Source organism: Crotalus tigris, unplaced genomic scaffold, assembly GCF_016545835.1.
Source record: "Crotalus tigris isolate CLP2741 ecotype Arizona unplaced genomic scaffold, ASM1654583v1 scf7180000018085.976183, whole genome shotgun sequence".
In the NCBI taxonomy this organism is placed as follows: Eukaryota; Metazoa; Chordata; class Lepidosauria; order Squamata; family Viperidae; genus Crotalus; species Crotalus tigris.
Genome location: NW_024096816.1, coordinates 824246 through 852070, shown reverse-complemented (window position 1 = coordinate 852070; position 27825 = coordinate 824246). Strand labels below are relative to the sequence as shown.

The 27825-nt window shown below is 37.5% G+C and overlaps 1 protein-coding gene across 9 annotated transcripts in view; it reads left to right on the top strand.

Moving 5' to 3' along the window:
* Nucleotides 1-27825, top strand: part of XPO1 (exportin 1) — a 64389-nt gene that overhangs the window by 26160 nt on the left and 10404 nt on the right. For all 9 annotated transcript variants that reach the window (XM_039347574.1, XM_039347572.1, XM_039347571.1 and 6 more), the window contains 15 exons: nt 5470-5531; nt 5639-5683; nt 5767-5948; nt 7400-7448; nt 7532-7651; nt 7757-7885; nt 10925-11083; nt 13223-13420; nt 15860-15998; nt 16383-16564; nt 17769-17925; nt 18194-18357; nt 18647-18781; nt 19617-19800; nt 26965-27071. In XM_039347574.1, coding sequence (XP_039203508.1) covers nt 5470-5531; nt 5639-5683; nt 5767-5948; nt 7400-7448; nt 7532-7651; nt 7757-7885; nt 10925-11083; nt 13223-13420; nt 15860-15998; nt 16383-16564; nt 17769-17925; nt 18194-18357; nt 18647-18781; nt 19617-19800; nt 26965-27071 — 2012 coding nt within the window. The remainder of the gene's footprint in view (nt 1-5469; nt 5532-5638; nt 5684-5766; nt 5949-7399; nt 7449-7531; nt 7652-7756; nt 7886-10924; nt 11084-13222; nt 13421-15859; nt 15999-16382; nt 16565-17768; nt 17926-18193; nt 18358-18646; nt 18782-19616; nt 19801-26964; nt 27072-27825) is intronic.

Sequence of the window (27825 nt, the reverse complement as noted above, 5' to 3'; positions counted from 1 at the left end):
AAAAGAAAAAACTGAAATATCACATTGACATAAGTATTCAGACCCTTTGCAACAACACATGAAATTTAGCTCATGTGCGTCCCATTTTTCTTGATGGTTGCTGACATGTTTCTATGCCTTGATTGAAGTCCACCTGTGGTAAATTGATTGGACATGATTTGGAAAGGACATATCTCTCTATAGAAGGCCTCACAGCTGATAATGCAAACTGTCAAAGAGCAAAAGCCATGAGGTCAAAGAAACTGCCTGTAAAGCTCAGAGATAGGATTATTGCAAGGCACAGATCTGGGGAAGGCTACAATAAAATTTCTGCTGCACTGAAGGTCTCTAAGAGCACATTGGCCTCCATAATTCTCAAATGAAAGAAGTTTGGCACAACCAGGACTCTTCTAAGAACTGGTGGCTTGTTCAAACTGAGCAATCGGGGAGAAAGGCCTTAGTAAAGCAAGGTGACCAAGAACCTGATAGTCACTATGACTTACCTCCAGAGATCCTGTGTGGAGATGAGTTCCAGAAGGGCAACCATCACTGTAGCTCTCCACCGTTTTGCTTAAAAGTACCTGAAGGATTCTCAGACTGTGAGAAACAAGATTCTCTGGTCCAACGAAACCAAGATTGAACTGTTTGGCTTCAGTCCTAAACGTTACATCTGGAGGAAACCAGGCATCATGCTGTGGGGGTGTTTTTCAGCAGCAGGGGCTGGGAGACTGATCAGGGTTGAGGGAAAGCTGAATGGAGCAGTACAAGAATATCCTCAATGAAAACCTGTTCCACAGCACTCAGGACTTCAGGCTAGGCCGAAGGCTCACTTTCAAACATGACAACGATCCTAAGAACACAGTCAAGACAACATAGGAGTGGCTTAGGGACAACTGTGTGAATGTCCTAGAGTGGCCTGGCCAGAGCCATGACTTCAACCCTATTGAACATCTCTGGAGGGATCTAAAAATGGCTGTCTAATGACAGTTGCCATCTACATTTGCAAGGAAGAATGGCAGAAAAACCCCCATTACAGGTGTGCAAAATTTGTCGTGTCATATTCAAAAATTCTTAAGCCTTTAATTGCTGCCAAAGGTGCTTCAACAAAGTACTGAGTGAAGGGTCTGAATGCTTATGCCAGGGGTAGGCAACCCAAAACACTTAAAGAGCCACTTGGACCCGTTTTCCACCAAAAACAAAACACTGGGAGCCGCAAAACCATTTTGATATCTAAAATGAAGATAACACTGAATATATCCTTTTTTACCTTTATTATAGGTGTGTGTGTGTTTGTGTGTGTGTATGTATGTGTGTGTGTGTATATATATATATGTGTGTGTGTGTGTGTGTGTATATATATATGTATGTGTGTGTATATATATATATATATATATATATATATATATATATATATATATATATATATATATATGTAGGTCTTTGGTTGTTAGGGTTTTCTCCCGCGTAAAATTGGAAGTGTCTTGGCGACCTGTGGCTTATGCCAATGTGATATTTCAGTTTTTCCTTTTTCATAAATTTACAGACATTTCTAAAATTCTGTTTTTTGTCATTATGGGGTACTGAATGTAGATCAATGAGAAAAATTAATTTCAACAACTGTAGAATCAGGCTGCAGCATAATAAAATTGTCAAAAGTGAAGGGAGTATGAATACTTTCTGAATGCACTGTAAGACTTCTAGACTCAGGGATAAATCTGTTGAATAATTGTAATAATATATAATACTATAAAAATAATTAGTTATGAGATCTCTGTAAACTATAAGAAATACAGTGATGTGTAATTGTTATGCTTTTAATGAAAAATCAGTGGTTGTGAGAAGGGTTAGAATGGATTTTTAAATCACTAGGAAAAGACCATATTGAAATCAAAACAAAAGCAATGTCTTAAAGAATTTCTTACGACTAAATATAAATCATATAAAAACAGGGATAAGTTGTAAAACTTAGAAGTTGAACAACACTGGTACTAGAATGTATAGTAATTATAACAATTATGCTGTATATTGTAGCTGAGTAGTTAGATTGTAATGATAAAATATGCTCTGAGACAAGGAATATAATAACTGTTCCTATTTTGAAAATGTAGAATATATATTTCATGAATTAATTATGCACTAGATAACATGTGGAGCATTTCAAATTATCCTTTTTGTTTTGTCGCTCATCTTAATTGAATATACCCTACTATCATTAAGATGAGATTGTGAAAATGCCTTTTTGCCATCTTTGTGGACCATGAATATTTTTCAATTTTAGGCCACATCCTGATCACCTTTGTTATAACTATTTCCTTTGGTTGAGGTTTAATTAGTTACATCATCTCTTAGGTTGCATCATCTCTTAGATATCAATTTAATCAATTGCAATGATTTTGTCGATGCATTTTTGACACCTCAAAACAACTCAACCTGGGCTGCCACTTCAGGAAAGCTCTTTAACCCATCTTTTCCCCATCAGAAGTTACAAATAAATTTTAGATATGAATTTTAAGGCTGTAACAAGAAAATATGTGTGTGTGTGTATGTGTATGTATATGTATGTATGTGTGTGTACATATATACACACAGACACACACACACACACACCAAAAAGGTAATTAGAATCCTGATTTTGGAAAGTTATAAATAGACTAAATTTGAATTACTAATACAGATTGGATGCAATGAAGGACCCTGAAGTTAATTTAAAGAGTATCTGCCAAAATGGATACTTAAAAAAAAAAAGAAAGAAAGAAACAAATGGTATGGAAGAGGAACAAGAGTTATCATATAAGACTGAGACTGATCTGAAAATGGTTTTAAGAATGAAGGGCTACAAGAATGATATGGAAAAAAATAACTGGATATACCAAAGAAACTGGCTGATGTCTTAGTAATTAAAAGGGATATAGAAATAACAAAGAGTGACTTGGATAACTTTACTGTATTGGATATATAAAAGAGTTTTCTTGAAATCATGAAGAATTTTAATGCAAAAAGATAAAATAAACTGAATATAAATCATGTTCTGGGACATTTTTTGAAGGAAGGGATTAAAAATCAATAATAAGAATAATAATAGTTGGAAGGGACCTTGAGGTCATCTAGTCCAACCCCCTGCTCAGGCAGGAAACCCTATACCATTTCAGACAAATGGCTTTCCAGTCTCTTCTTAAAAACGTCCAGTATTGGAGCATTCACAGCTTCTGCAGGCAGATTGTGAAAGGAGGGGATTTAAAATTAGTTTATTTGATTAAAATAACATTAAAATAGATATGTTGTCATCTCTGGTAACTTTTAATGGACTTTAAGGTTTAAGGATTCATTTACACAGAAGAGATAAGAGAAGAAAGAAGAGATAATTTGTATTTTAAGAGAAAATGATAATTTGCTAAAATTGTTTATACTTGTGATGAAGGGGGAAGTCATTTATTTATATATGCCTATATTTTTCTGTATTTTCTTTATTTTAATTTTTTTTTTAATTGTAATGTTTAATAAAATTATTTTTAAAAAGTCTAATATTCTTTCCATTTTTCTTCTTATAAATACCCTGTTAAGATTTCTCCTACATTTTGAGAATTTAGTGGACCTTTGTGGAGGGAGGCTATTTATGGGTCCCTATATTGATATGATTGTAAATAGCAAGTTTGTTTCTTGGATAGCTTGGTGCTGTGATTGGTAAGGAAATGCAATTATTGCTCTTGAGAAAGAAGGGGAAGCAAAAGTGATTGGGATAAAAAGGAAAGCTGATGAAAAACAGAAAGCTCCAAAATATAAAATAGAACCATGGAAAAAGGAAAAGGGATTAGCAGATAGGAACTGAAGAATTGTCAACTAAGATTATCCAAAATAATATGATTATCTGACTACACAGGTGCCACAATCTGCAAGAGCAGCAAGGCTTATGGCTTTCTACAGTAAGACACATGGAAAATTAAGAAGGATAATCTATTGTGATATAAAAGGGGACTTCTTAATAGCTGTGTTACAGCTATCAGAAATGTTCATACCAGTGCTAGATTTAGTATATAGACATTGCATCTGCAAGAATAATGAAAAAATGGCAGTATTGGAAAGCGAATGCTTTTACTCACTCATGTTGGAAGCACCAAGAATTAGCCAGTGACATCACTGTTGCCTGGGGGATGCCCAGTTGGGGGTTCCTTTCATGTCTCCATTAATGTGCCCACAGAAGTGGTGCCTATCTATCTACTTGTGGTTGCACTCTTTCATACTGCTAGGTTGGCAAGAGCTGGAACTCATAGAATTTTACTGTGTTTCAGAAATAATTTAGAAACGATTCTTTTCCCCCCAATATATGGCTACATAAACTTGCAGGCAGGTTGCTACATTCATACCCACTCACATTCTAAAACATTATCAAGGAAAGCATCTAGGCACTGAACTGTGCAAAAAAGAACCAAACCCTAATATTCAGATAAATAAAATGTAATTCTAATATCTTAAGAAGAAGAAAAAATGTGAATGCAAATAATAATAGAATAGATTTCTACCCCTGTGTTTTCTAAAAGTTATAAAATAGGTTACTTTATAATTGCTTAATAGTAACTGTTCGTGGAAGAAGAATATTTGATGATAAATATACTTCGTTGAGGGTGTCCTAAGGAAATGTACCGGCACATAAATTGATGGAAATAAATGTAGTCACTAATTAATAATAATAATAATAATAATATAACAATAATAGTAAAGTTGAAAGGGACTTTGGAGATCATCTAGTCCAACCCCCTGCTCAGGCTGGAAACCCTATACCATTTCGGACAAATGGCTGTCCAGTCTCTTCTTAAAAACTTCCAGTGTTGGAGCATTCACCACTTCTGGAGGCAGGTTGTTCCACTGGTTGATTGTTCAAACTGTCAGGAAGTTTCTCCTTAGTTCTAGGTTGCTTCTCTCCTTGATTAGTTTCCATCCGTTGCTTCTTGTCCTGCTTCAGGCACTTTGGAAAATAGCTTGACTTCCTCTTCTTTGTGGCAGCCTAGATTTTATAAATTAGATTTATAAAACACGTTTTAATTACTTATCCAACTCTATCTGATTAATATGGATAGATGATATACAGTCTTGAACATTGATGATGCTTAACTGTGTACTGGACCTTAAAGTTGAGAGTCTTAGGGGAACATGTTAGATAAGGAAAAGTTAGTACAGCAGCATAGGAATCTTGGTAGAGAATATATAGCTTCTCAAAAGTTTGCCATTGATCAAATAGGTGACTACCAAGAACTGAATTATGTTTCCTGGCTTCCCATGCCCAGTCTTCAGGAATTTAACCTTTGGGGCTTTTTCAGTTGTCATTTAAACGTTTAGTTGCTAAAGTTTCAGACGTTCAGTGTCTTCATTTTTAATAAAATTGTTATATGTGAATGCATGTATGTAAGATTGATGCAACCTAACTGGCAGATGATAGTTTTCTGTTTTTTTCTATGTTGCTGTTGTTTACTATTAATTATTGTTTATTGTCTACAGGTATCAAAAAATACGTTGTTGGCTTAATTATCAAGACCTCCTCTGATCCATCGTGTGTTGAAGTGAGTAAGAGTTCCTTGGGGATAAGAAGATGGTCCTTGCAAATGAAATAGAATATGTCTTAATTTCTTATTTTTCTCTCTTATTTTCTCCCTTCTCCCTCATTCAGAAAGAGAAAGTATACATTGGGAAATTGAACATGATTCTTGTTCAGGTGGGTCGAATTTGTGGTCTTTATATATTAGTGTAAGTCTGGAGTAATAATTATTCACTGTATTCACTTTTAATGTTTTGCAGATACTAAAACAAGAATGGCCAAAACATTGGCCAACATTCATCAGTGATATTGTTGGGGCCAGCAGAACAAGTGAAAGCCTTTGCCAGAACAACATGGTCATCCTGAAGCTATTGAGTGAAGAGGTTTTTGATTTTTCCAGTGGACAGATAACTCAAGTGAAAGCCAAACATTTAAAGGACAGGCAAGTGATTATATAAGGGATATATCAGAAATGCAATTCTGAATTGTAATGAAAGGCAAATCAAATTCTTCACCTAATGTTAAGAACTTTGAACATAAGAAAGTAGTATCAGTTAAGATCCTTTTTTAAAAAATTCTGTTTCTTGATTCCAAGGAGCCGTTATTTCCCATTTCCTCTGTCATAGACAAAAATAGTTTATCCACCTCTTACTTTCCTGTGCCAAAGAAGATACATGTCCAAACAACTCCATAGTAGCTGAGGTGCCTCACTTAAAAAATGAGATGAGCCTTGCTCTATTTTGTCCAGAATTTTCTACCTAGGCAATCATTCTGCATCTTTGGTGAAGGTGCAGAATTTTGTTTGGTGATTATGCCAGTTTTATCTATACCCTTTCTTTTTTGGGAGAAAGGGGATAGTCATTTTTTTAGATTCAACAGCTGGAGATTTTCAATTTCTTATGGATACATATAGACTGTTGAACTGATTTCTAATCACGGTCTTTGTCTTGAATATATTTATAAGGATTTCATAAGCATCCTTTTGTAATTTAACTGGGTTTGCATTATTTTAAAGTTGTAGAAGTTGAAGCTTTTATTTTAAAAGGTAGCTTAAATGTTTACTCTGTCATTTAATTCATATTTAGTTATTGTATTAGCAATAATATGGCATGATAATAACAAACAGCTAGAGTAGTGATGGCGAACCTTTTAGAGACTGAGTGTCCAAATTGCAACCCAAAACCCACTTATGTATCATTGGGTGCTGGGTGGGTATGGCTGCAGTGGTAACAACAGACTGGGTGGGACTAAAAAGTTCAATCAATCAATTCCAACTTTGTGAGATCTTTTTTTTCCCCACCAGAAGTTGAAATTGATTGATTGAACCTCTTTTTTTTTTTTTTTTTTGCACATGGTGGTGGAGGCCTAAAGTGAAAAGGTTTTATAAAACCCAGCTGAAGGCCTAGGACTGGGGCGACGGCACACGTGCCCACAAAGAGGGCTCTGTGTGCCAGCTGTAGCATGCGTGCCATAGGTTCCCCACCACAGAGCTAGAGAATCCCTGCTGAAGGGCCCCTCGTGTCATTAGGTGCAGTGAGAGTGGACAAGACGGCAGGAGTTCTCTGTTGGGACTCCCCTTCTCAATAACAACTCGCCCATCCAAGGTGAGGGTGATTCCCATTTATGAGCTCCTGGATGCTTACAAAGACTATTCCAAAGAGTCTTTGGGGATTGATTAATGTTATCATTGTATATTGTTTGAGTGAAAATAAAATATTGCCATGTCCCCATACATTAAAAAAATACTCTACATAGGGTGTATTTACTTTTTCACGTCACCGTAACTTATATTATGTGAAATGCATTAATATCTATATTCCACTTTAGTCCTATATATTAAGATGGTAAATAAATTGCCTAATACTAAACTTGATTATTTTTTCTTACTACTAGCATGTGCAATGAATTCTCCCAGATATTTCAGCTATGTCAGTTTGTGATGGTAAGTTTTATAATATAATTGTTGTTTGTAAGGTACCACTTCACAATATAGGTGAATTTGCTCACATATTATTTTATTAATAGGAGAACTCTCAAAATGCTCCTCTTGTTCATGCAACATTGGAAACTTTACTTCGATTTCTCAACTGGATTCCACTGGGCTATATTTTTGAGACCAAATTGATCAGTACATTAATATACAAAGTAAGTATTGCTATGTGTAGATTAATTTACTGAGAACAAAAATTAGTTCTTGACTGCCTAATAAACAAGACATTGCAGCTTATGTTGTTTTTTCTTCTTTTATAGTTTTTAAATGTTCCTATGTTCCGAAATGTTTCATTGAAGTGCCTGACAGAAATTGCTGGTGTCAGTGTGAGTCAGTATGAGGAACAATTTGTCACACTTTTTACTTTAACCATGATGCAGTTGAAACAGGTAACTTCCACCTTCAACTATTGATCTTTTCTATTTGCTTATTAAATAAGTAGCAGGTTTCCTTTTATTTTTCCTGCTCACATTGAATAAGCTGCTCTTGGCTTTTTTAAAAGCATTTCCCCCATAGAAGCCTTTTTTTAAATCCTGAGAAACTGCAAAAGCTTTAATACACAATTACACATTAATAACTACAAAATGTTATGTGCATGGTAATATATGGGCTGTATTCAGACTCTGTCTTGAGAGGAGATAATCATTAGCTTTGGGCTGGACTTTGTGTAAGATCTGAGATCCTTTTGGCCCTAAAATGCTTCAGAGTGTAACTTCTAATTGAATTTGTATGGTACCCAGAATCATTTCTTATGAATGGATGGCTATATAAATTTGATTTATAAATAAAAAATTGTAAGGGATTAAGTTCCTATGCCATTCAAAAAAGTCAGGACTGTGTCATTTAAAATGTTTTACGAAATTATTTTTCTATTCCACCTTCCATTTACAACTATTTTATTGACATTAACCTTACTTATTATTGCTATTACTATCAATTACTACCAGAAAATTTTATAGCCATGTTTAACCACAGATAGCTTGTTAGGTACATTCCTGCTCACAATCTGCTGAAATTCTGTCATTGGAAATTGTTACCTCTGACTTATGCATCTGGTCCACTTAGAAATTCTCCTAGTTCAAAGCTTGATGTATCCATTCAAGAAATTTTACAGAGTGTCCCAGACTGCCAGTTTGGATAGATTTTATTCTTTGGGGACCTATTTTAATCACATTTCTGTTCTGGGCTGTTGCAGATTTTATTCATAAACTAAGCTTTAATAGCTAGCATTTCCTGGGATTCTACAGGATGATCACTCAGTTAACTTAAGAGCATCATGTCATTTTAGTTAAATAATCAGAAATATAATTGTGTTGATGCATTATTGATTGAATTTGCTTAAGTGCCAGTCACTCCCAAAGGCTTTGATAGTTTATAAATATATAAAATAACGAAGATATTCATATAAAAAAATATAAACACTAGGTGCCTGTGAACCTCAGCTGCAATTAGAATACCCTTCTCCAGTGTAATTAGAAAATGATTTTACTAAAATCTAAGTGGGACAGAGCCAATTGAATAGGGCGGAGTTCCAAAGAGCAGATGGCTATTGAAAGTTACTATAGATCCAAAATTGTCCAATTCAGATTAGGCAAAACTTGAGCAGGGGGTTTATCACATCTTGATTAGAGGTGACGGGGAAAGAAGGATTGATTACTGACTGGTGGCAATCTGCCAACTCATGGGAGGCCTTGACCAACCATGAAGATCCCATCCACAGTCTTCGGACTCACTGACATAAAATAATTCCACTTCATAAGACAAGACCCCAGTCATCTCTTCAGGTGCTGTCCAGCTGGAATCAAGTTCTTCCTCATGTTTAGGAGTGGTTTTGTCTGCTAAATGCTGCAAGAATTCTTCACAGTTATTCTTCAAATGGTCTTGATGAATATTCTTCTATTGAAGAGATGGAGTCATCTTAAAAAAGGCCAAAGGGTAGCATTAACCCAATGTCATGACTAGCAAAATGCTTCCTTTTTGCTGCTTGAATCACTGCTATATATACACCAATGTAAGCTTATGCTTGTAGAAATCAGACTGAAGATAGATGTTCCCCCAGGAACATTCTAGGCATGTCTGCTACTTGATTTACCTAAACTGCTCAGTAACCAGTGAGCTGCAATGAATCTGCCAACAAGAGATGCCCCTCCAGTACAATCCAGTCCATCACTCTGGAGACCTCTATTCCATTAGATGACCAGAAGTTCATCCGAATGGCCCATCAAATCCTTGGGAAATTCATCAAAAGACCTCTGAAAAGCCAAAAAATCCATAAGACAGCTGCAGCAGGCTGATTTAATAGGTGTTCCTCTGCTGCAGGGGGGAGTTGCACTACAAAATTCCATAGTTTAATGGGAGGTCTCTCATGTGTCAGTGCCATGATTGCCATAGCAGCCATGAATTCCAGAACCACTCCAGACCTCCTGCTGAAGAAAGGTAGGTTCAAGTCCCACATTATTGTATCTGGGAAAACTCCACCATCATAACAATCAAGAATAGGTGATACAGTAGTAGCAGTAATGCACAACCAGCAAACCAAACTGGCCTCTAGCCCAGCTGAATTTATTCCAATTATCTATAGCGTAGCACATCTTAAGTCTCAGATTACAACTCCTCCTTACCTGTTGCCTGTCTAGGAACTGCGTCTGTTGCACATGTCAAAAACCAGGTGAGCAGATTTCCAATAGAGAAACATGTCATCCTCTTGCACTCAGGTTTCAGTAATAATAGGCACAGTAAAAGGAATACATTTGAATGGTTAATCTGCTCAAAATCAGCCTTAACATTATATCTCTGAATACTATACTATCTTTAGCTGAAAATACATGTGGGACTTGCAAGTGGACTGAAATTTTATTCCTCTCAGTTGAATTATTTATAGCTTTAATCCAAAGAAAAATAAATCAGAATATTTAAGCAGAGCTTTGTTACAATAAGCTTTGTTAATATTAGTTGTCATTTCTGAAGTGTTATACTATCTTTGAAGTCTAGTTTTGTGTATAGATGAGAATTTTCATGAGTTTCTCAGATGAAAGTTGGTTAGGAAGTATTTTATAACTCCAGGGCGGCCTTCCTTAACTGGGGTTCTATGGGAGATTGTGATTTTAAAAAATACATTTTTTGACCTTTATATACCGTGCTCAAATTTTAATGCTCTGACACTCAGTGGCAACCTGCTGTTTTGCTGTTGTAATCATTGCAAAACGGATTGTAGATTAGAAGTGAATTATATATGGGAAGTTTTCATATTTTTTGCAAATTTTATGTAAGGATTTACTGAGATCAGAAAATTTTGTCAAAAGTTCCTCCAAGATAGAAAGGTTAAGAAAGTCTGCTCTGAGGAATAAATACAATGTCTTTGTTTATGTATGTTTTATAATGGCAAGACTTAACTGATCAAAATTATAACTACATTTTACTTTTCTTAGATGCTTCCTTTGAACACCAATATTCGACTAGCATATTCCAATGGAAAAGATGATGAACAGAATTTCATTCAGAACCTCAGCTTGTTTCTTTGTACCTTTTTAAAAGAGCATGGCCAACTTATAGAAAAACGTTTAAATCTGAGAGAAACGTTAATGGAAGTAAGTTCCTTTTTATTTTTATTCACATCTATGTCAAAGTGAAGATGTGGGGAACAAGTACTAAAACTTGGTTTGTGACAAGATGTAAAATAGACCAGGTTGCTTATTTCTATTCCATTTTAGTTTATCTCTCTATCTCATAAGTTTGATTAAAACTTGAGAGCTGGGAGTCAACCACGATGGCAGTCCTACCGTGAGTAGGAAACCTCATAAATCAATTCCTCAAGTATTTTTCTGTCAACTTGGCAATTGTTCCAGTCCAGATATTTATCTTGTACCTTATCAGTGCAGATACTGTAACTGCATAAGAAATTGTAAACTTTTTTTTAAAAAAATCTGGCTGTCACCTTTTTCATTTTTTAAAATATTTTTTATCTCTGAGTGTTTCAGAGATAAACACTCTCTGAAATGTATTACCAGATGAACAGAGTTAAGGTATTTGATTGTTTGGTGATTTGGATGCGGGGATGGGCTATCCTAAGATGAAAACAATGCATTTAGCTTCATAGTATAAGAACTTAGTTTACAAGAAAAGATATAAATATTGTACAAAAGCCATTTGGCTTTCAAATTTTAAAGGCAAAATCTGGGACTGCACATAGGACTATATGCAGCTGGTAGCATTGATTATGCTTGCAGATGCTTCTTATGGGCCTCAGATAAGGGAGATATAAGTCTCCTGAAAATACCTCATTTATCTGGTTTTGCTACAATCAATCATGGAATCCTGTTGGAGCATCCCTGGGCATGCGAGGCACTGTGGTAACCTTACCTCCCAGGACAGTTGTGATGGTGTTGTAGAGATGGCAATTAACCCTTATTTTGTGCAGTTCCTTGGGGATTAGCATTTTTCCCATGAGGCATTAGATGAAATAATATTAGTATGGGGCCAGACATCAGTATACAGATATTAGGTGATATTGTGGTGAATCTGTCCCATTGCCATTAGGTGGCTATTAAATTATGGGTGGGAAGAAACTTAATAATGAAAAGACCAAATTAGTTTGGATTCAATCACCTTATATTTCTGGAGGATCTCCATTTTTACTGATGGAAATGCACTTTGCTATACAAATTGTGCTCATGATTTGGGAGTCATGCTGCCTTTACTCAACAAGCAATTGAAACAACAGCTTGAATAATGTTTGCATAGATGCATCTGGTGCATAATCAGGATGTCCTTCTTCAAGTCACTCATGACTTAGTCACTTCTCACTTGGACTACTATACATGGGATTCCACCTGGAAATCAGAGCTTAGTCCAAAATGCAGTGGCACAAATTTATTTGATCTGTTTATATCACATTTACATCCCACTGCAGTTATATGCAGAATCTTGACTGGTTACCTGCTGGCTTCTAGCAGTTCAAGATATTGACTATTATCTGTAAACCTCTGCGTAACTCAGAGCCTAGAAACGTACAGGACTGCCATTCTCCAATTAAGTGATGTCATATGGGACTTCTACTTTGTGGCTGCCTCTGCATTCTGATAATAGCATTCTCCACAAAATTTGCATTGATCTTGTGATAGATTAATTTGTGGACACTCTTCAAATATTGTCTTAATTTTGATTGATTGTGGAGTTGTTTTGTTTCCCCAACATGGTTCCATATTTCTTGAATTATTTTTTTCCTTTGTTGTTTTAAATTGCATTCATTTAATGTTGTGCATTACTTCTATGATTAGGCAGCTTATAAGTAACTTGATTGAATGCATGAATGAAACTGCCTGCCCTGATTTTTGAATTCTTTCATCTGAACATGGTCCTTTTTATTTTTCTGTTGCTTTTAGTGATTGGTGTGGATAAACTATTAATTGGTGTTGATTGGTTGGTTGGTAGTTTTTGAAAAGGTAAATACAGACAGATTAGAGCAGAAACAGCCTTTTCTGTTCACTCGCCTCATCTATTGTATTTGCAATTTAATGCAATAACTTAAATGACAAAATGAAAAAAAATGCTGGAATTCTATTTTTTATGTATTCAGTTTCAGCAATTTTTTACTTTTCTTTTTGGAGAAGGTTGTAAGTACAATTTCAGAGCAGTTTTATAACTACTTCATTTTAGGGATGCTTTAAAATAATCTGAGCAATTTCTAAATCTTTTATTAATTAAGCTCCAAAATAAATTTATATTAGGCTCTCCATTACATGTTGCTGGTATCTGAAGTTGAAGAAACTGAAATCTTCAAGATTTGTCTGGAGTATTGGAATCATCTGGCTGCTGAATTATATAGGGAGAGTCCATTTTCAACATCAGCTTCTCCATTGCTATCAGGCACTCAGCATTTTGATGTTCCTCCCAGGAGACAACTTTATTTGCCTGTCCTGTCTAAGGTAATTGTAATCTCCAGTTTATTTATATATTCTGTAAGTATGAAAGAGTTTACTGCAGTGCCCTGCTATGACTTATCGTGTTTTCGATATAAGCTCCGGTCTTTAAAAAAAACTGCCTCCAAAAGTGGCACTTATTTTCGGGTGATATCTTACCCGCTTACCTCAGGACCACCGCAGCCAGGCTTCCCATGCCCTGACACCTATTGTGCCGCTGCCTGACATCTGTTGGCACTCATGGCAGGAGGCCATGTGATTCTTTGCATCAGGGCTGCCGCTTGCGGCAGGATGTGGCATGTAATGCTGGTGTTGCCGCTTGCATATACCACACAACCTCCTGCCATGAGCAATGGCACGGCATACCATACAGCCTGCTGCAAGCAGCAGCACTGGCACAATGTACCATGCGGCAGCCTGCAGCAAGTGGCGACACCGGTGCCATGCGGCCACCTGCTGGTAGTGGCCACAAGCGGCTGCAGAAGTCAGGTAGCAGTAATACAGATATCAGGGCGTGGGAGCCTGGCTACAGTGGTCCTGAGGTAAGAGGATGCATGGGGCAGTTCCACCCTCACCCTAGCTTGATTTTTACCCATACGCCTCACCCATTTCGTACAACCAACGGGGGGACAGAATGGGCAGGGTCTTAATTAGGGCTTATTTTGGGGATAGAGCTTATATTAGGCACACATGTAAAAATCAAGTTAGGGCTTATTCTCAGGATAGGTCTTATTTTTGGGGAAACACAGTAATAACTGGGTTTCTGGAGATACATGTTATCTTGGACTCTGGATGGTGATTTGCTACTCCACTTGTATGTTGTGTACAATTGGGGGGGGGGCCCTTCTGGACTTATAATTCCTACTTGAAGAGCTAGTGATGCTGTAATCAGGGAGATCTTTATACAGTTGTGCTAACTATATTTTTTTCCTGAATTGGGAGGACCTGCTCATGATCACTCAAATTTTAGTCACTTCTCATTTGGATTATTGCAACATACTCTATATGGGGATGTCATTGAAAACCATACAAGTTTCAATTGTTTCAGAATGCAGTAATAGTTATGGGATTTCATCATTATACATATGTAACACTTCTACTCTGCAAGCTGCACTGCGTCCTTATAGGCTTCCAGATGCAATTCAGGATGCTGATTATCACCTATAAAGTCCTGCATGGCATTGGACTGGTTTATTTGTTAGATTGGCTTTTCAAGCATATCTGCCTATCCCACACACTCCAAGAGAAGAGACTATACCCCCTGTTTCTGAAGCAATGTCACCTGTGAGATACAGGGGGCATTCTTTTTGGTGGTGGCCCTTTTCCTGTGGAACAATCATTTCCAATTCTCCCAATACTACAGTTGATCCCTACCCCATAGCCCTTCAAAGGCAGCCGAGACTTGGATCTTACCCTGTCAAGATGAATAGAATTCCCAATTGAAAAGATATAATCAGTTTAAGTTCTAAAGGTCATTTATTTATTTTATTTATTTATTTATGAGACCTATATACCGCTTTAAGTGCAAGCACTCTCTAAGCGGTGTATACCAGTAAGCAATGTATGTATGTATATGTATATGTATATGTATATGTATATGTGTATATATATATATATATATATATATATATATATATATATATATATGTATGTATGTATGTATGTATGTATGTATGTATGTATATGTATATATGTATATATATGTGTGTGTGTGTGTGTGTGTGTGTGTGTGTGTGTGTGTGTGTGTGTGTGTGTATATATTTATATATATATATTTATATTTACATTGCCCCCAACAATCTGGGTCCTCATTTTACCTACCCCGGAAGGATGGAAGGCTGAGTCAACCTTGAGCCGGTGAGATTTGAACCGCTGACCTGCTGAACACAGTCAGCTAAAGTGGCCTGCAGTACTGCACTCTAACTGCTGCGCCACCTCGGCTCTTTTTAATTGTTTTAGTTTGTTTTTGTGATATACATTTTTGCCTTTATATTGTTATTTAATGCTGTACATTGCCCAGAGTCATGTTTTAAGTTTGAGAGCTATATAAATATTTGAAAACAATAACATTTAAATAGGTGAGGTGGAAAAGAACCTGATGGGGTTGTAAGTGTGATAGTCACAGGTACACAGCCACCCACTAGTAAACGTTAAGGATTCCAGCTGTATGAATTTTGTGTCACAGCAAATGAGGTTTTTGGTTGCTTTTCATATGAATGACCTTTTTTATCATTACAAAGAAAAACATTTGTCTATAATATTAAGGAATAGTATCAACATTTTGTAAATGCACATCAAGTTTGTAATTTGATTTTCAAATTCTCTACTGCAATAATCAACAATAAATTTTCAGCATTAGATGGTCTCTGCCTCATCTGGCCTATCAATTAAGTAATGATGTGAAAATCTTATTTACATACTATGTTTTTTAAAATATATATATAGGTGCGATTATTGATGGTTAGCCGCATGGCAAAACCAGAAGAAGTACTTGTTGTAGAAAATGATCAAGGAGAAGTTGTTCGAGAATTTATGAAAGATACAGACTCTATCAACTTGTATAAGAACATGAGAGAAACACTGGGTAAATTATATTTGCATGATTATTACCTTTCATTCTGCTTTCTTAACAAAAAAATCCCCAAAATAAAATGTGAAAATTTATACTATTACAGTTTATAGAAAGAGATAAATTGTTTTTCAATTGACAGCCACAAGCAAAGCCAGTGCATAGGTTATATTATTTTAATAAACAAATTTATTTTAACCTTGATTCTGTAGATTGAAATTTTTGTTACAGGTGTTTATGAGTTTTATTATGATTGTTTATAGTTTGTATTGGTCTCCCTCAACTCTGAAAAAAATTAGCAAATTTTACAATTTGCTTTAGATACTTCATTAAATCTTAGTGGAGAATGATATTCTGCATTATTCTGTACTATCAACTTACTTACATTATTTCTTCCAGTTTATCTTACCCATCTGGATTATGCAGATACTGAACGAATAATGACAGAGAAGCTTCACAATCAAGTAAATGGTACTGAATGGTCATGGAAAAATCTCAACACCCTGTGTTGGGCTATAGGTTCAATAAGTGGAGCAATGCATGAAGAAGATGAGAAGAGGTTTCTTGTAACAGTAATAAAGGTAATACTAATGACTGCAATACATATAGTCATTAATAGCTTCTCATGGAACTTTATCTTTTGTAAAAAGAAAATTAACGTAAGACAATTTTGCAAATACTCAGCTGTATCAGGAAACTCTGAACTTCTAATGAGGTTTAAATCCTGAAAAGGTTGGTGTTCTTTTCATGAAAGTCAAACACCAGTATTACAACCTCACTGGTAAACAGCACTTTGAATGCCTTAAAGTCCAAATACACCATCTCATTTAGTTCCCTAAATTGGAAGTGAAATAGTGGCTAAGCAATGACTGACAGAGATGTTGCAAAGTTCACTGTTGTAGCCATCTCATTGAGATGAAGTTGTCCCATGCAACAGTGGCAGTGATATTGTTCTCAGGCACAAATTTGGCTGTAAGTGCACATTATTTGGATTTAAAAAAAAAAAAACCTTACCATCCTATTTATGAACAGCCACTAAACAACATAACAACTAAGCAAGGGGTAGCTACATAGGATAGAGTGTCTTCTAAAAATTTCCTTTACTCGATATTCATTATTCAAACACAAGCTGCTGGAAAGAGTATATTCTCTATTAAACTTTTCAAGCAGGGCTGGTCCACTTGTTGGGAACAAAACTGGGAGAGTCATCTTGATGACTGCTCTTTGTCTTTGGAATTTGTTGTTATTCTAGGAAGCAAGAACGATTTTATTCAAGCATCTCTTTGTGCTAAAACTGATATATTAGTTTTAGTTGAATTTGTTTGCTGTGGTGTTTTATTGGTGTGATTTCACTGGTGTACTTTTTATTACATTTGAAATCTTCAGTTAATTGGTATATTAATGAAACTTAGAACATTTTTATTCAAGCATCTATGCTAAAACTGATATATTAGGTTCAGTGTCTGAAATCTTCAGTTGGTTAATTGGTATCTTACTGAAATTATCATTATAATGGACTTCTGTTACTAGTTACTCAGGAGAGGATTTGTCTTACTATATATTCTTTGTTGGTGCTACATTAATTAGGTCAGAGTATCAAGAAAAATGTCTTCATGTTTTGTATAATTACAGCATTTATTACAAGATGAGGTCTCAGCTATTCATTTACAAGCATTTAATTTCACTTATTTTACCTTATTTTTTAATTTTTTCTGCAATGCTGCTCTAACATAATTTTTATCATAAATAAAAATGGAACTTCTTATGAATCTTGTGTTTCTGTAGGATCTTCTTGGACTCTGTGAACAAAAAAGAGGAAAAGATAATAAAGCTATTATTGCATCAAATATAATGTACATAGTAGGACAATATCCAAGATTTTTGAGAGCCCACTGGAAATTTCTGAAGACTGTCGTCAACAAGCTATTTGAATTTATGCATGGTAATATATCTAGAATTCAATTTGGATTGTATAATAATAAATGATGTTAAAATCAGTAACAGTTACTGCTGTACTATTAAATATCATAATAGATGGGTTTTTAGAACTATTTCTATTTAAAATACTACTTACATTTATAGAAAAGAAATAAACTTATTACTGTGTGCTTTTCATTTATCAATCTGAAGAAATTCAGTATATGAACAACTGGGAAATACCTTCACAAAGCATTCTTATAACAGCAACTATTTCTAATTTTTTCCTTTAGAAACTCATGATGGAGTCCAGGACATGGCTTGTGATACTTTTATAAAAATAGCGCAAAAATGTCGAAGGCACTTTGTTCAAGTTCAAGTTGGAGAAGTAATGCCATTCATTGATGAGATCCTGAACAATATTAACACAATTATTTGTGATCTTCAGCCGCAACAGGTAATATCAAGTTATGATATTGCAAAAATACCTAAAATAAGTGAATGTGCAAAAACACGGGCATCAATAAGGCTGTTTTTTAAATCTTGGAAAATATTCTTTTGCCACTAGAATATACTTTTTTGATCCATTCTTTATTGAATAGTAAATTGCATTAATAGAAATCTAAAGATTTTAAAACAGAAAAGAAGCATAAAATTTGAAACTTATAGGTTAACAGTTTTATTGAAATTGTTATTCAGTTTCAAGCATTCAATTACATATTTTAGTATGCTTTTTCTTTGTTTAGGTACATACTTTTTATGAAGCAGTTGGATACATGATTGGTGCTCAGACTGACCAGACAGTACAAGAGCATTTAATAGAGAAATATATGTTACTCCCTAATCAAGTATGGGACAGCATAATTCAACAAGCTACAAAAGTAAGAGTTCATAATATGTATACTCCTTGCAGGCATGATTATAGTTTCAGAAAATATTGATTTCTTGTGAAGATTAAGTTGGGTGTGATTTGTTTTGCTTTCAAGAAAAAATTGGTGAATAGCAAATATTTTTATGGGAATTGTTTTATTATTAAAACATTAAATAATTAATTTTGTGTGGTTCATCTCTGTACTAAAATATATATGTAACCAATATTTTTGTCTGTATATAAAATGAAATGGGACTGTTGCATTACAGGTTATTTATTTACCTATTTGTCATATTTAAACAGCCAACCATCTCACGAACGGGTTACTCTGGATGGTGTGCATCAAAGCTAAAAACCATATATGCAACAAGTATTAATATTATTACTAAAATTTTAAAATTATAAAAAGCACAAAAATAAAAAAATAGGTGAAAAGCAATATTAAAAATATTGCACCAGTCCCCTGGGGCCCCTAAGCCAGATGACACAACCAGGTCTTGGCATGTCTGGAAATTTAAGAAGGATAAAGCTGGCCTCATTCTGGGGAAAATAATGTTCCAAAATGCAGGGCCCACAGCAGAAAAGGCTTGCTGCCTAGGATTTGCCAAGTAAAGCTTCCTAGGCAATGGGACCTTCAACATGCTCCCTCTGGTGGGACAGGCAAATGTAATTGGGATAATTTGGTCCCATGCTACATAGGGCTTTGAAGGTCAAAACCTTCATCTTGAATTGTTAACTAGTAACATACTAGTAATTGATCTGTACTGAACTACAACATTAACTTTTATACACTACTAGATGAAGAGTTGCTTTGCTTGCTAAATGCACAAATTTCTGTTTAACAGAATGTTGATATTCTTAAAGACTCTGAAACAGTTAAGCAGTTGGGAAGTATCCTAAAAACTAATGTGAGAGCATGTAAAGCGGTTGGACATCCATTTGTGATTCAGCTTGGAAGAATCTACTTAGATATGCTGAATGTGTATAAGTGCCTAAGTGAAAACATTTCTGCAGCTATTCAAGCAAATGGTAAGAATGACTACTTTAATTACAATAATATTTTGGATCTTTTTACTTGGTTATTTATCATGTGAATAAAATGAACTAGACTTTATAACGTAAAAGAGAAACAAAACAAATCTTAGGATAGTTGGGTAAAAGTATATAGAGCAAATTTTAAAAATGGGTTGTATTTGTAATGGATGAATAAACTTTATTCATGAATATGATCCTACCCAATGATGAATTGTTGTTGCAGAACCTAAATAGCTTCACACAAGGGACCATTGTAATACAAAGATAAGTGTTAAATATAAAATCATATTTTGGTAACTTAAGACACAGCAGCATAATTTCTTTGTTGAAAATAGTACTTTAGACTCACAATAAAACTGGCTTAAGTTTGAAGCACCCAAGCTCATTTGAGCATAAAAAAGGGGAAACAAGCTTCCAATAAGCTTGGACCTTATTTCAAAAAAAGTTTGAGTGGACCCAAAATAAAATTAAATTGAACTTAAATTTAAGATTATTTAAATAATCTTCCCCTTCCATCCTGTGACAGTAAAAATTTGTAGTTTTCCAAGAACCCAATGTGAACTGTCTGGTTGGCGTTTCCAGAAAAAGAAACTCCTGGAACATAATTTTACCAAGAGTATAATACTTTACTGAAAATCTACATTGGCACAAAAGAAGTGAAACCAGCTCTGATTTCCCACCCAAACACAGGCATAGTTATTTCCCCATTTTCCTCTGAGCCACCCAGAGCCCAATGCATTCACCAATCACTTTTGTTCATTTTGTTATGAGAAAACAGTTAGCCAAACTTGATAACAATAAAGTTGGATGTTGTCAGAATCCAATTATATTTCATCTTTAGTTATCAAATATAGAAAACCCCAATTCTGCCTTCTCTGGATTCTGCCATAAGAGGGAGAGAAGGGGGAGAACAAAGGGGCTTTATGGCCCTCACTTCCTTCAGTATACTCCTAAGGAACTGAATGTGTTTATTGCAACCTCAAAGAGTTTGAATGTGGTTAGTACCAAAAGACCTTATCGTAACAAAGGAGGCTATTTACCTTTCATGTAGTTTATCTGAAGTCTCCATCCAGACGGAAGAAAGGAAAAAAAGGGGTGGGATTGTGATGCCTGAAACTATCACTGGAAGGGGGGGGTGATTGGGTGGGACTACTGGGGAACCCCTTAAAACCTCGAATGGGAGAGCTTAAACCCCAAGTCCTGTCTAGCACACCTGCAACCACTTTTTCTTAATAAAGGATTCCTGTTGGAAGAATTATTCCAAGAGTTCTGTCTTCTTAAGATGCAAAGTGGGGTGGGTCCTTACATTAGACAGGACTTGCAAAATTAATCCACCTGGAAGGGAGACCCTTGCCGGGGGATTTTGCAAAAATTTACTATGTCAGACAATGGAGCAAGAGAGGGGGAAAACTCCCTGGAAAGAGAGCCGCTGACCCAGTTGGAACCTTGCCAGATGTTGGGATCCGAGAGGTCAGATTCCTCAGGAGAAGAAGTGGTGGAGACACAGGACCACAAGCCTCGCTGGTCAATGGGCGTTGGAAAGAAAAGTGAGTGGAGAAAGGAATCAAGAAAGGTGACCCTGAGACGGGGGACCAAGCAACCAGAATGGAAGCAGGAGATGGAGAAATCCCTGCATGCAAGTGAAGAGGGAGAAAGCTGGGCACCGTACTCAGACTGGATCCTAGAGAAAGCTATTGACCTGATGAAGAGAACTCTCAGCTCCCTAGGAGAGGAGAATCCTGAGCCCTACGGCCGCCTCAGCTCCTGGAGCCGCAAAGGGAGAGACACCAAGGGGAAGTGGAACCTGCAACCCCGGGGACATCTGCTGATCCAGTAGTCCCACCCCCTACCAAACCACAGATGGCGATCTGGACGGAAGACACTACCACCAACAACGGAGGCACCGATCCATTCCAAGACGTCCGCCTTTGGAGGTGAAATTCAAAGGGGAGCCAACACGCTTGGGGTTTTTCCTAATCCAAGTCCTCAGCTACATGGAGGAATACGGGCAGGACATCCCCAGCGACAAAGCCCGCATCCGAATCGTGCAATCTGCCCTGGATGGACCGGCTGCAGATTGGGTGGTGAACTTGCATGACTCCAATGCCCCAGAACTCAGTAACTTCAACCGTTTCATGTCTTCTCTGAGAAGACGATTTGAAGACCCCCTGGCTGATCACAAAGCCCGTGAAAGCCCCCCCAATGAAGCAAGGCAAACGCCCGGTGGCTGAATATAAACAAGAATTCCGGGCCATTGCCAGCAAACTGAATTGGCCAAAAGACATCCTCCTTAGCCATTTCAAAGACGGATTAAATTATGATCTATATGACGCTTGCCTGCCCCGAGGGGACCCACACCAAATTGAGGAATGGTACATCTTGGCAGAGGAAGCAGAGATCGACATATTGAAGAGACACCGCCGAGGAAAACAATGGAGCTGCCCCCCGCCTGAGCTGACACACGAACCGGTGAAATCATCGGCTACAGCCAAGAAGCAAATGGGGTGTTTCAAGTGCGGAAGAGAAGGGCATCGAGCTGTAGAATGCCGCTCCAAAGCCCCCCAGCACAACCCAGACAGATCCCCAACCAACAAATCCGGAAAGTCTTCAGCTAAGCCAAAAGAAACTGCCATGAGAATGATGGAAATTGCAGAACCCCCCACTTCTACTCACCAAGGGGAAAAAACTCCAGCCTACATCACAGGGCCGATGGATGCCTCAGATGACATCTCGGAGGGTGAACCCCTGGTAAGTGGACGCATCACACCCATCCTCAAGACAGTGACTATATTAATCCCCCCCAAGCCCGAAGCTGTGAAGGTGAAAGCCTTAATAGACTCTGGCTGCACCCGCTGCCTCATTAGCCCAACACTAGTGGGTAATCTGGGCATCCCATCGAGGAGACTGGAACAACCAATCTCATTTGGCCAGTTAGATGGATCCATAGCAGGGGGGGTGCCAGCTACCCTAGCCACTCTACCAATACACCTCTCCCTGGGCAAACATGAAGAGGACATAACGCCCAATGATTCTAGGGATGGAATGGTTGAAAAAATGGAACCCCTGGGTAAATTGGAGGATGACAGAAATCAAATTCCCAAAGGGGGACCCTATGGACTTAAAACCCAAGGGAGGCCACCAGAATCAAGAATAGAAAAAGCATCCATAGGAGAGGAAAAAAGATTAACAGAAATACCAGAGGAATATAGAGACCTTGCTGAAGTTTTCAGTGAGGAGAGGGCAAATGAGCTCCCCCCCACCGACCCACAGACTGTACCATTGAATTCAAGCCTGGGGCAAAACTCCCGAAGCCCAGATTATACTCCATGAGCCCAAAGGAGAAGGAGGAAATGGAAAGATTTATTTAAAAAAACCTAGAGAGAGGTTTCATTGAGCTAGCCAAGCCTAAAGTGGCTGCCCCGGTCCTCTTTAGAGAGAAGAAGGACGGCTCTTTACGCTTATGCGTGGATTATAGGGCCCTGAATACAATCAGTGAAAGCAACCTATACCCTCTACCCCTCATGAAAGACATGCTGTCACACCTATCGAAAGGGAAATTTTTTTCTAAACTAGACCTAAGGGAAGCTTACTATTGTGTGAGAATTAAGGAAGGGGACGAATGGAAGACTGCATTTAACTGCCCCATGGGGTGCTATCAATTCAACTACAAAGTTTCCTGGGCTTTGCAAACTTTTACCGCCAATTCATCCCCTCATTTGCCCAGATAGCCTTGCCCCTCACTAACTTACTAAAAACGAAGGGAGCATCCTCAGTAAAAGCTAGCCAGCCACTAACATGGACAATGGAGTGCCAAGCAGCCTTTGAGAGACTAAAGAGACTTTTTTCTGCCGAACCAGTACTAAGGCACCCAGACATGGACAAGCCCTTCGTAATACAGGCAGATGCAAGTGATGTGGCAGTGGGGGCTGTTCTGTTACAAGAAAACAATGAAGGGGTATTGCAACCCTGTGCATATACATCCAAGAAACTCACAGAAACAGAACAGCGCTGGCCCGTATGGGAGAAGGAGGCTTATGGGATACGTTGGGCATTACTCACGTGGCGACAGTTCCTGGAAGGCAACAAAATCCCCTTCCAGGTGTGGACTGATCACAAAAATTTGGAAGCCTTGAAAACGTCCAGGAAACTCAATCCCAAACAAGCCCGCTGGTCCCAGCATTTTCACCAGTTCCAATTTAAGCTCAAACATTTACCAGGAAGAAAGAACTTCCTGGCAGATGCACTATCTCGCATGCCTCAATATAACAGCGCACGAACCACAGACTCTAGACCAATAATGGCAGAGTCACAACTGGCAGCACCAGTAACCACAAGAACCCAAGCCAAATTAAAACCACAACTGGACAGCCAAACTGGAATTGAATTCAGAAAAAGTTTGGAAACAGATGAATGGTTCCAGAAAAACAAAAATGTGTGCACAATGAGAGACGGGTTGCCTTGGGTAGGGGAAAAGTTATATATACCAACAACTCAAAGAGTCACTTTCATGCACCTTTGCCATGACACAAAATCAGCAGGGCATTTTGGATTTGTAAAAACTTTACATTTAATTAAACGGCAATTTTGGTGGCCATCCATGAAAAAGGACATAGAAAGTTATGTTGCCAGCTGCCCAACATGTGCATCTGCAAAGAGGTTGCAAGGGAAATCGCCAGGGCTATTACAACCAGTGGCAAATCCCTCAGCCCCCTGGAGGGAAATAGCCATGGATTTTATAGTGGAATTGCCAGAAAGCAATGGGAATACTGTTATCTGGACAGTCACGGACCTATTTTCCAAACAGGTGCACTTTATCCCTTGCCAAAAAATTCCCACTGCAAAGGCCTTAGCAAAACTTTTCATCCAGCACATTTACAGATTGCACGGGGCACCCCAACGCATCATCTCTGATAGGGGAGTGCAATTTACGTCTGCATTTTGGAAGGAATTTTTATCCCTCTTAGGGACCACTCAGGGATTGACATCTAGCCACCACCCTCAAGGAGATGGACAAGCGGAACGCTGCCAGTCGGTACTTGAGCAATATTTGAGATGTTTTTTAAATTTCCAACAGAGTGATTGGACGGACTTACTTCCGTTTGCAGAAGTTGCCTACAATAATGCAGTCCACTCCAGCACAGGCTACACTCCTTTTCAAGTAGCCAACGGTCAAAGTTTCAGCCTCATGCCAGAATTAACCCCAAACGAACCAACGATCCCTTCACTGAAAGAATGGATGGAAAAACTACAAAACACCTGGCCAATAGTTAGAAAAGCACTAGATGAAGCTAGGCAGGCATACAAAGCACAAGCCGATAAAAAAAAGGGTTGAGCCTACACCATTCATTATAGGAGAAATGGTGTACTTATCTACAAAATACCTAAAGTCCCTACAGCCCTGTAAAAAACTTGGACCAAAATATATAGGACCTTTTCCAATTAAAAGAATCATAAATCCAGTAACAGTAGAATTAGAATTACCCAAAAATCTCAGGCAAATACACCCAATTTTTCATTGCAGCTTGCTGAAAAGAGAGCATCAGTCACCTCTACGGCCAAAAATCCCCCCCCCACCACCTCCAATCATGGTGGAGGGTGAACAACACTTCGAAATAAAGGAAGTCCTTGACTCTAGGAGATATCATGGAGCAACTCAGTACCTAGTTGCCTGGAAACACCTCCCTCCCTCACAAAACGAGTGGGCCCATAAACGTCATGTCAGAGCTCCGAAGCTATTGAAGAAGTTTCACACAGAGTATCCTAACAGGCCTGACTAACTTTTATACCTGTTTTGTTTCTTCCAGGTGGATCTCTCTTATTTTGAGGGGGCCGGATGTCAGAATCCAATTATATTTCATCTTTAGTTATCAAATATAGAAAACCCCAATTCTGCCTTCTCTGGATTCTGCCATAAGAGGGAGAGAAGGGGGAGAACAAAGAGGCTTTATGGCCCTCACTTCCTTCAGTATACTCCTAAGGAACTGAATGTGTTTATTGCAACCTCAAAGAGTTTGAATGTGGTTAGCACCAAAAGACCTTATCATAACAAAGGAGGCTATTTACCTTTCATGTAGTTTATCTGAAGTCTCCATCCAGACGGAAGAAAAGAAAAAAGGGGTGGGATTGTGATGCCTGAAACTATCACTGGAAGGGGGGGGTGATTGGGTGGAACTACTGGGGAACCCCTTAAAACCTTGAATGGGAGAGCTTAAACCCCAAGTCCTGTCTAGCACACCTGCAACCACTTTTTCTTAATAAAGGATTCCTGTTGGAAGAATTATTCCAAGAGTTCTGTCTTCTTAAGATGCAAAGTGGGGTGGGTCCTCTGCAAACTTCCAGAGATTGCCTAGATACCATCCCCCCATCTTTGCATTACATTCCACAACCACTTCCCTTTTTGGGCAAGCTGTGAGGGAGGGAGAAAATGTAGGTGAAAGGGCGAATCAATTTTCACATACTGACCCCTTGAAGAAGGGTAGACCTGGAACAACAATAAACATACAACCCAATTACTGCTACATTCCTTAATGAGGCCATTGAAAGGGCGAATCAGTCTTGACACCCAACACAAAGCTTTTCAGTTCATATACTTAACCATAGCTAGGGGGTCAATGCATACAAATACTTCAAGTGCTAGAGATGGAATAGAGTTACATGGCACATGAGAGAAGGGATGTAAGTAATCCTGTAACTAGGTTTTTCAGTGATAAAGGATCAGAAGCATTTCCATAATCAATTAAAGCTTAGAATATTTTTACACTCAATCAGAATGTATATATTGTAATAATCTGCTATAGACTTTCTGTAATTATAAAAACATGAGTTTGCTTGTTCAGTAATCATGCCTTAGAGATCAAGGGCTGAGTCACCTATGTTCTGCTAACAATGTAGTACACTTGGCAGATACCAAGACACCATGTAGGTTTTGGGCATCTTCTGTCTTTATAGAAAGGTTACTAACTATAGAAAGATTTTGTAAGCCTTCTGGTACAGCATCTTGAATTTTAATATTATTTAATGGTTATTATTTGGTTCTGGATTTTTTTTTTCATATTCCTTAATTTGTTGATTTTTTGAAAAGCTGGGGTAAAACTTTCCAAATCAATTTGCTTTTCCAAGGCTATTCTTGATTTGTAATTGACTTTAAAACTCTTCCAGGTGAAATGGTAACAAAGCAACCTCTGATTAGAAGTATGAGAACAGTAAAAAGGGAAACTTTAAAACTCATTTCTGGTTGGGTGAGCAGATCTAATGATCCTCAGATGGTAAGTGCAATGACCTTAATAGACTATGAAAATGGGGGATACATTTGCATGACACACAATCTTGACTTAACATTAACCCTAGTAGGAGATTTACCTTGATCTTGGAAACACCCTTCAAGTGTTAGATGCTGTGGTTGCAATAGTAGCAGCAGTTTGACTGCCCTAGGGTTCTACAGAACAGCTCATATTCTTAGTTCAGAACAAGTCTAGGTTCTGGAGTTCTGTCTCAAGTTGAGGACAGATGGGATTTCATTACACATTGCCTTCAAAGTTCCCTCAGAGAAAACAATGGGAACGTTAATCAAAATCTAGCTTTCTCAGTTTTAATAGTAGTCTAAACTTTAAAAAAAAAATACCAAGGGGATTATTTTTGAAGAAATGTTCAAATCCAAACAAATAGTTGAGATATGGTAGTATTCAGCCCTTCACCAATGGCTTTGGTCCTGGTTTGGAAAACAAAAACCTAGTCTCATCTGCATATCAACAATTAAAATATTTTCATGTTTATACTGTTGGGACACATAACTCACTCAAAACATTCCAAGAGAATGCTCCCAGTTGTGATGCTTTGTTTGGATCTTAGAACACCTTTTTTCCTTTATTATCTCACCACCTTTCCCTGCTGAGAGCAAATATTACAACTGCCTTTATGATGTTTTACTGATAGGGGAGGGAGTATCTTGATTTTAAACCATTGGCATGGGGAAAGGGAAGTTTATTTCCTTTTCTCAATTCTTTTGTTTAAAAATAAGAC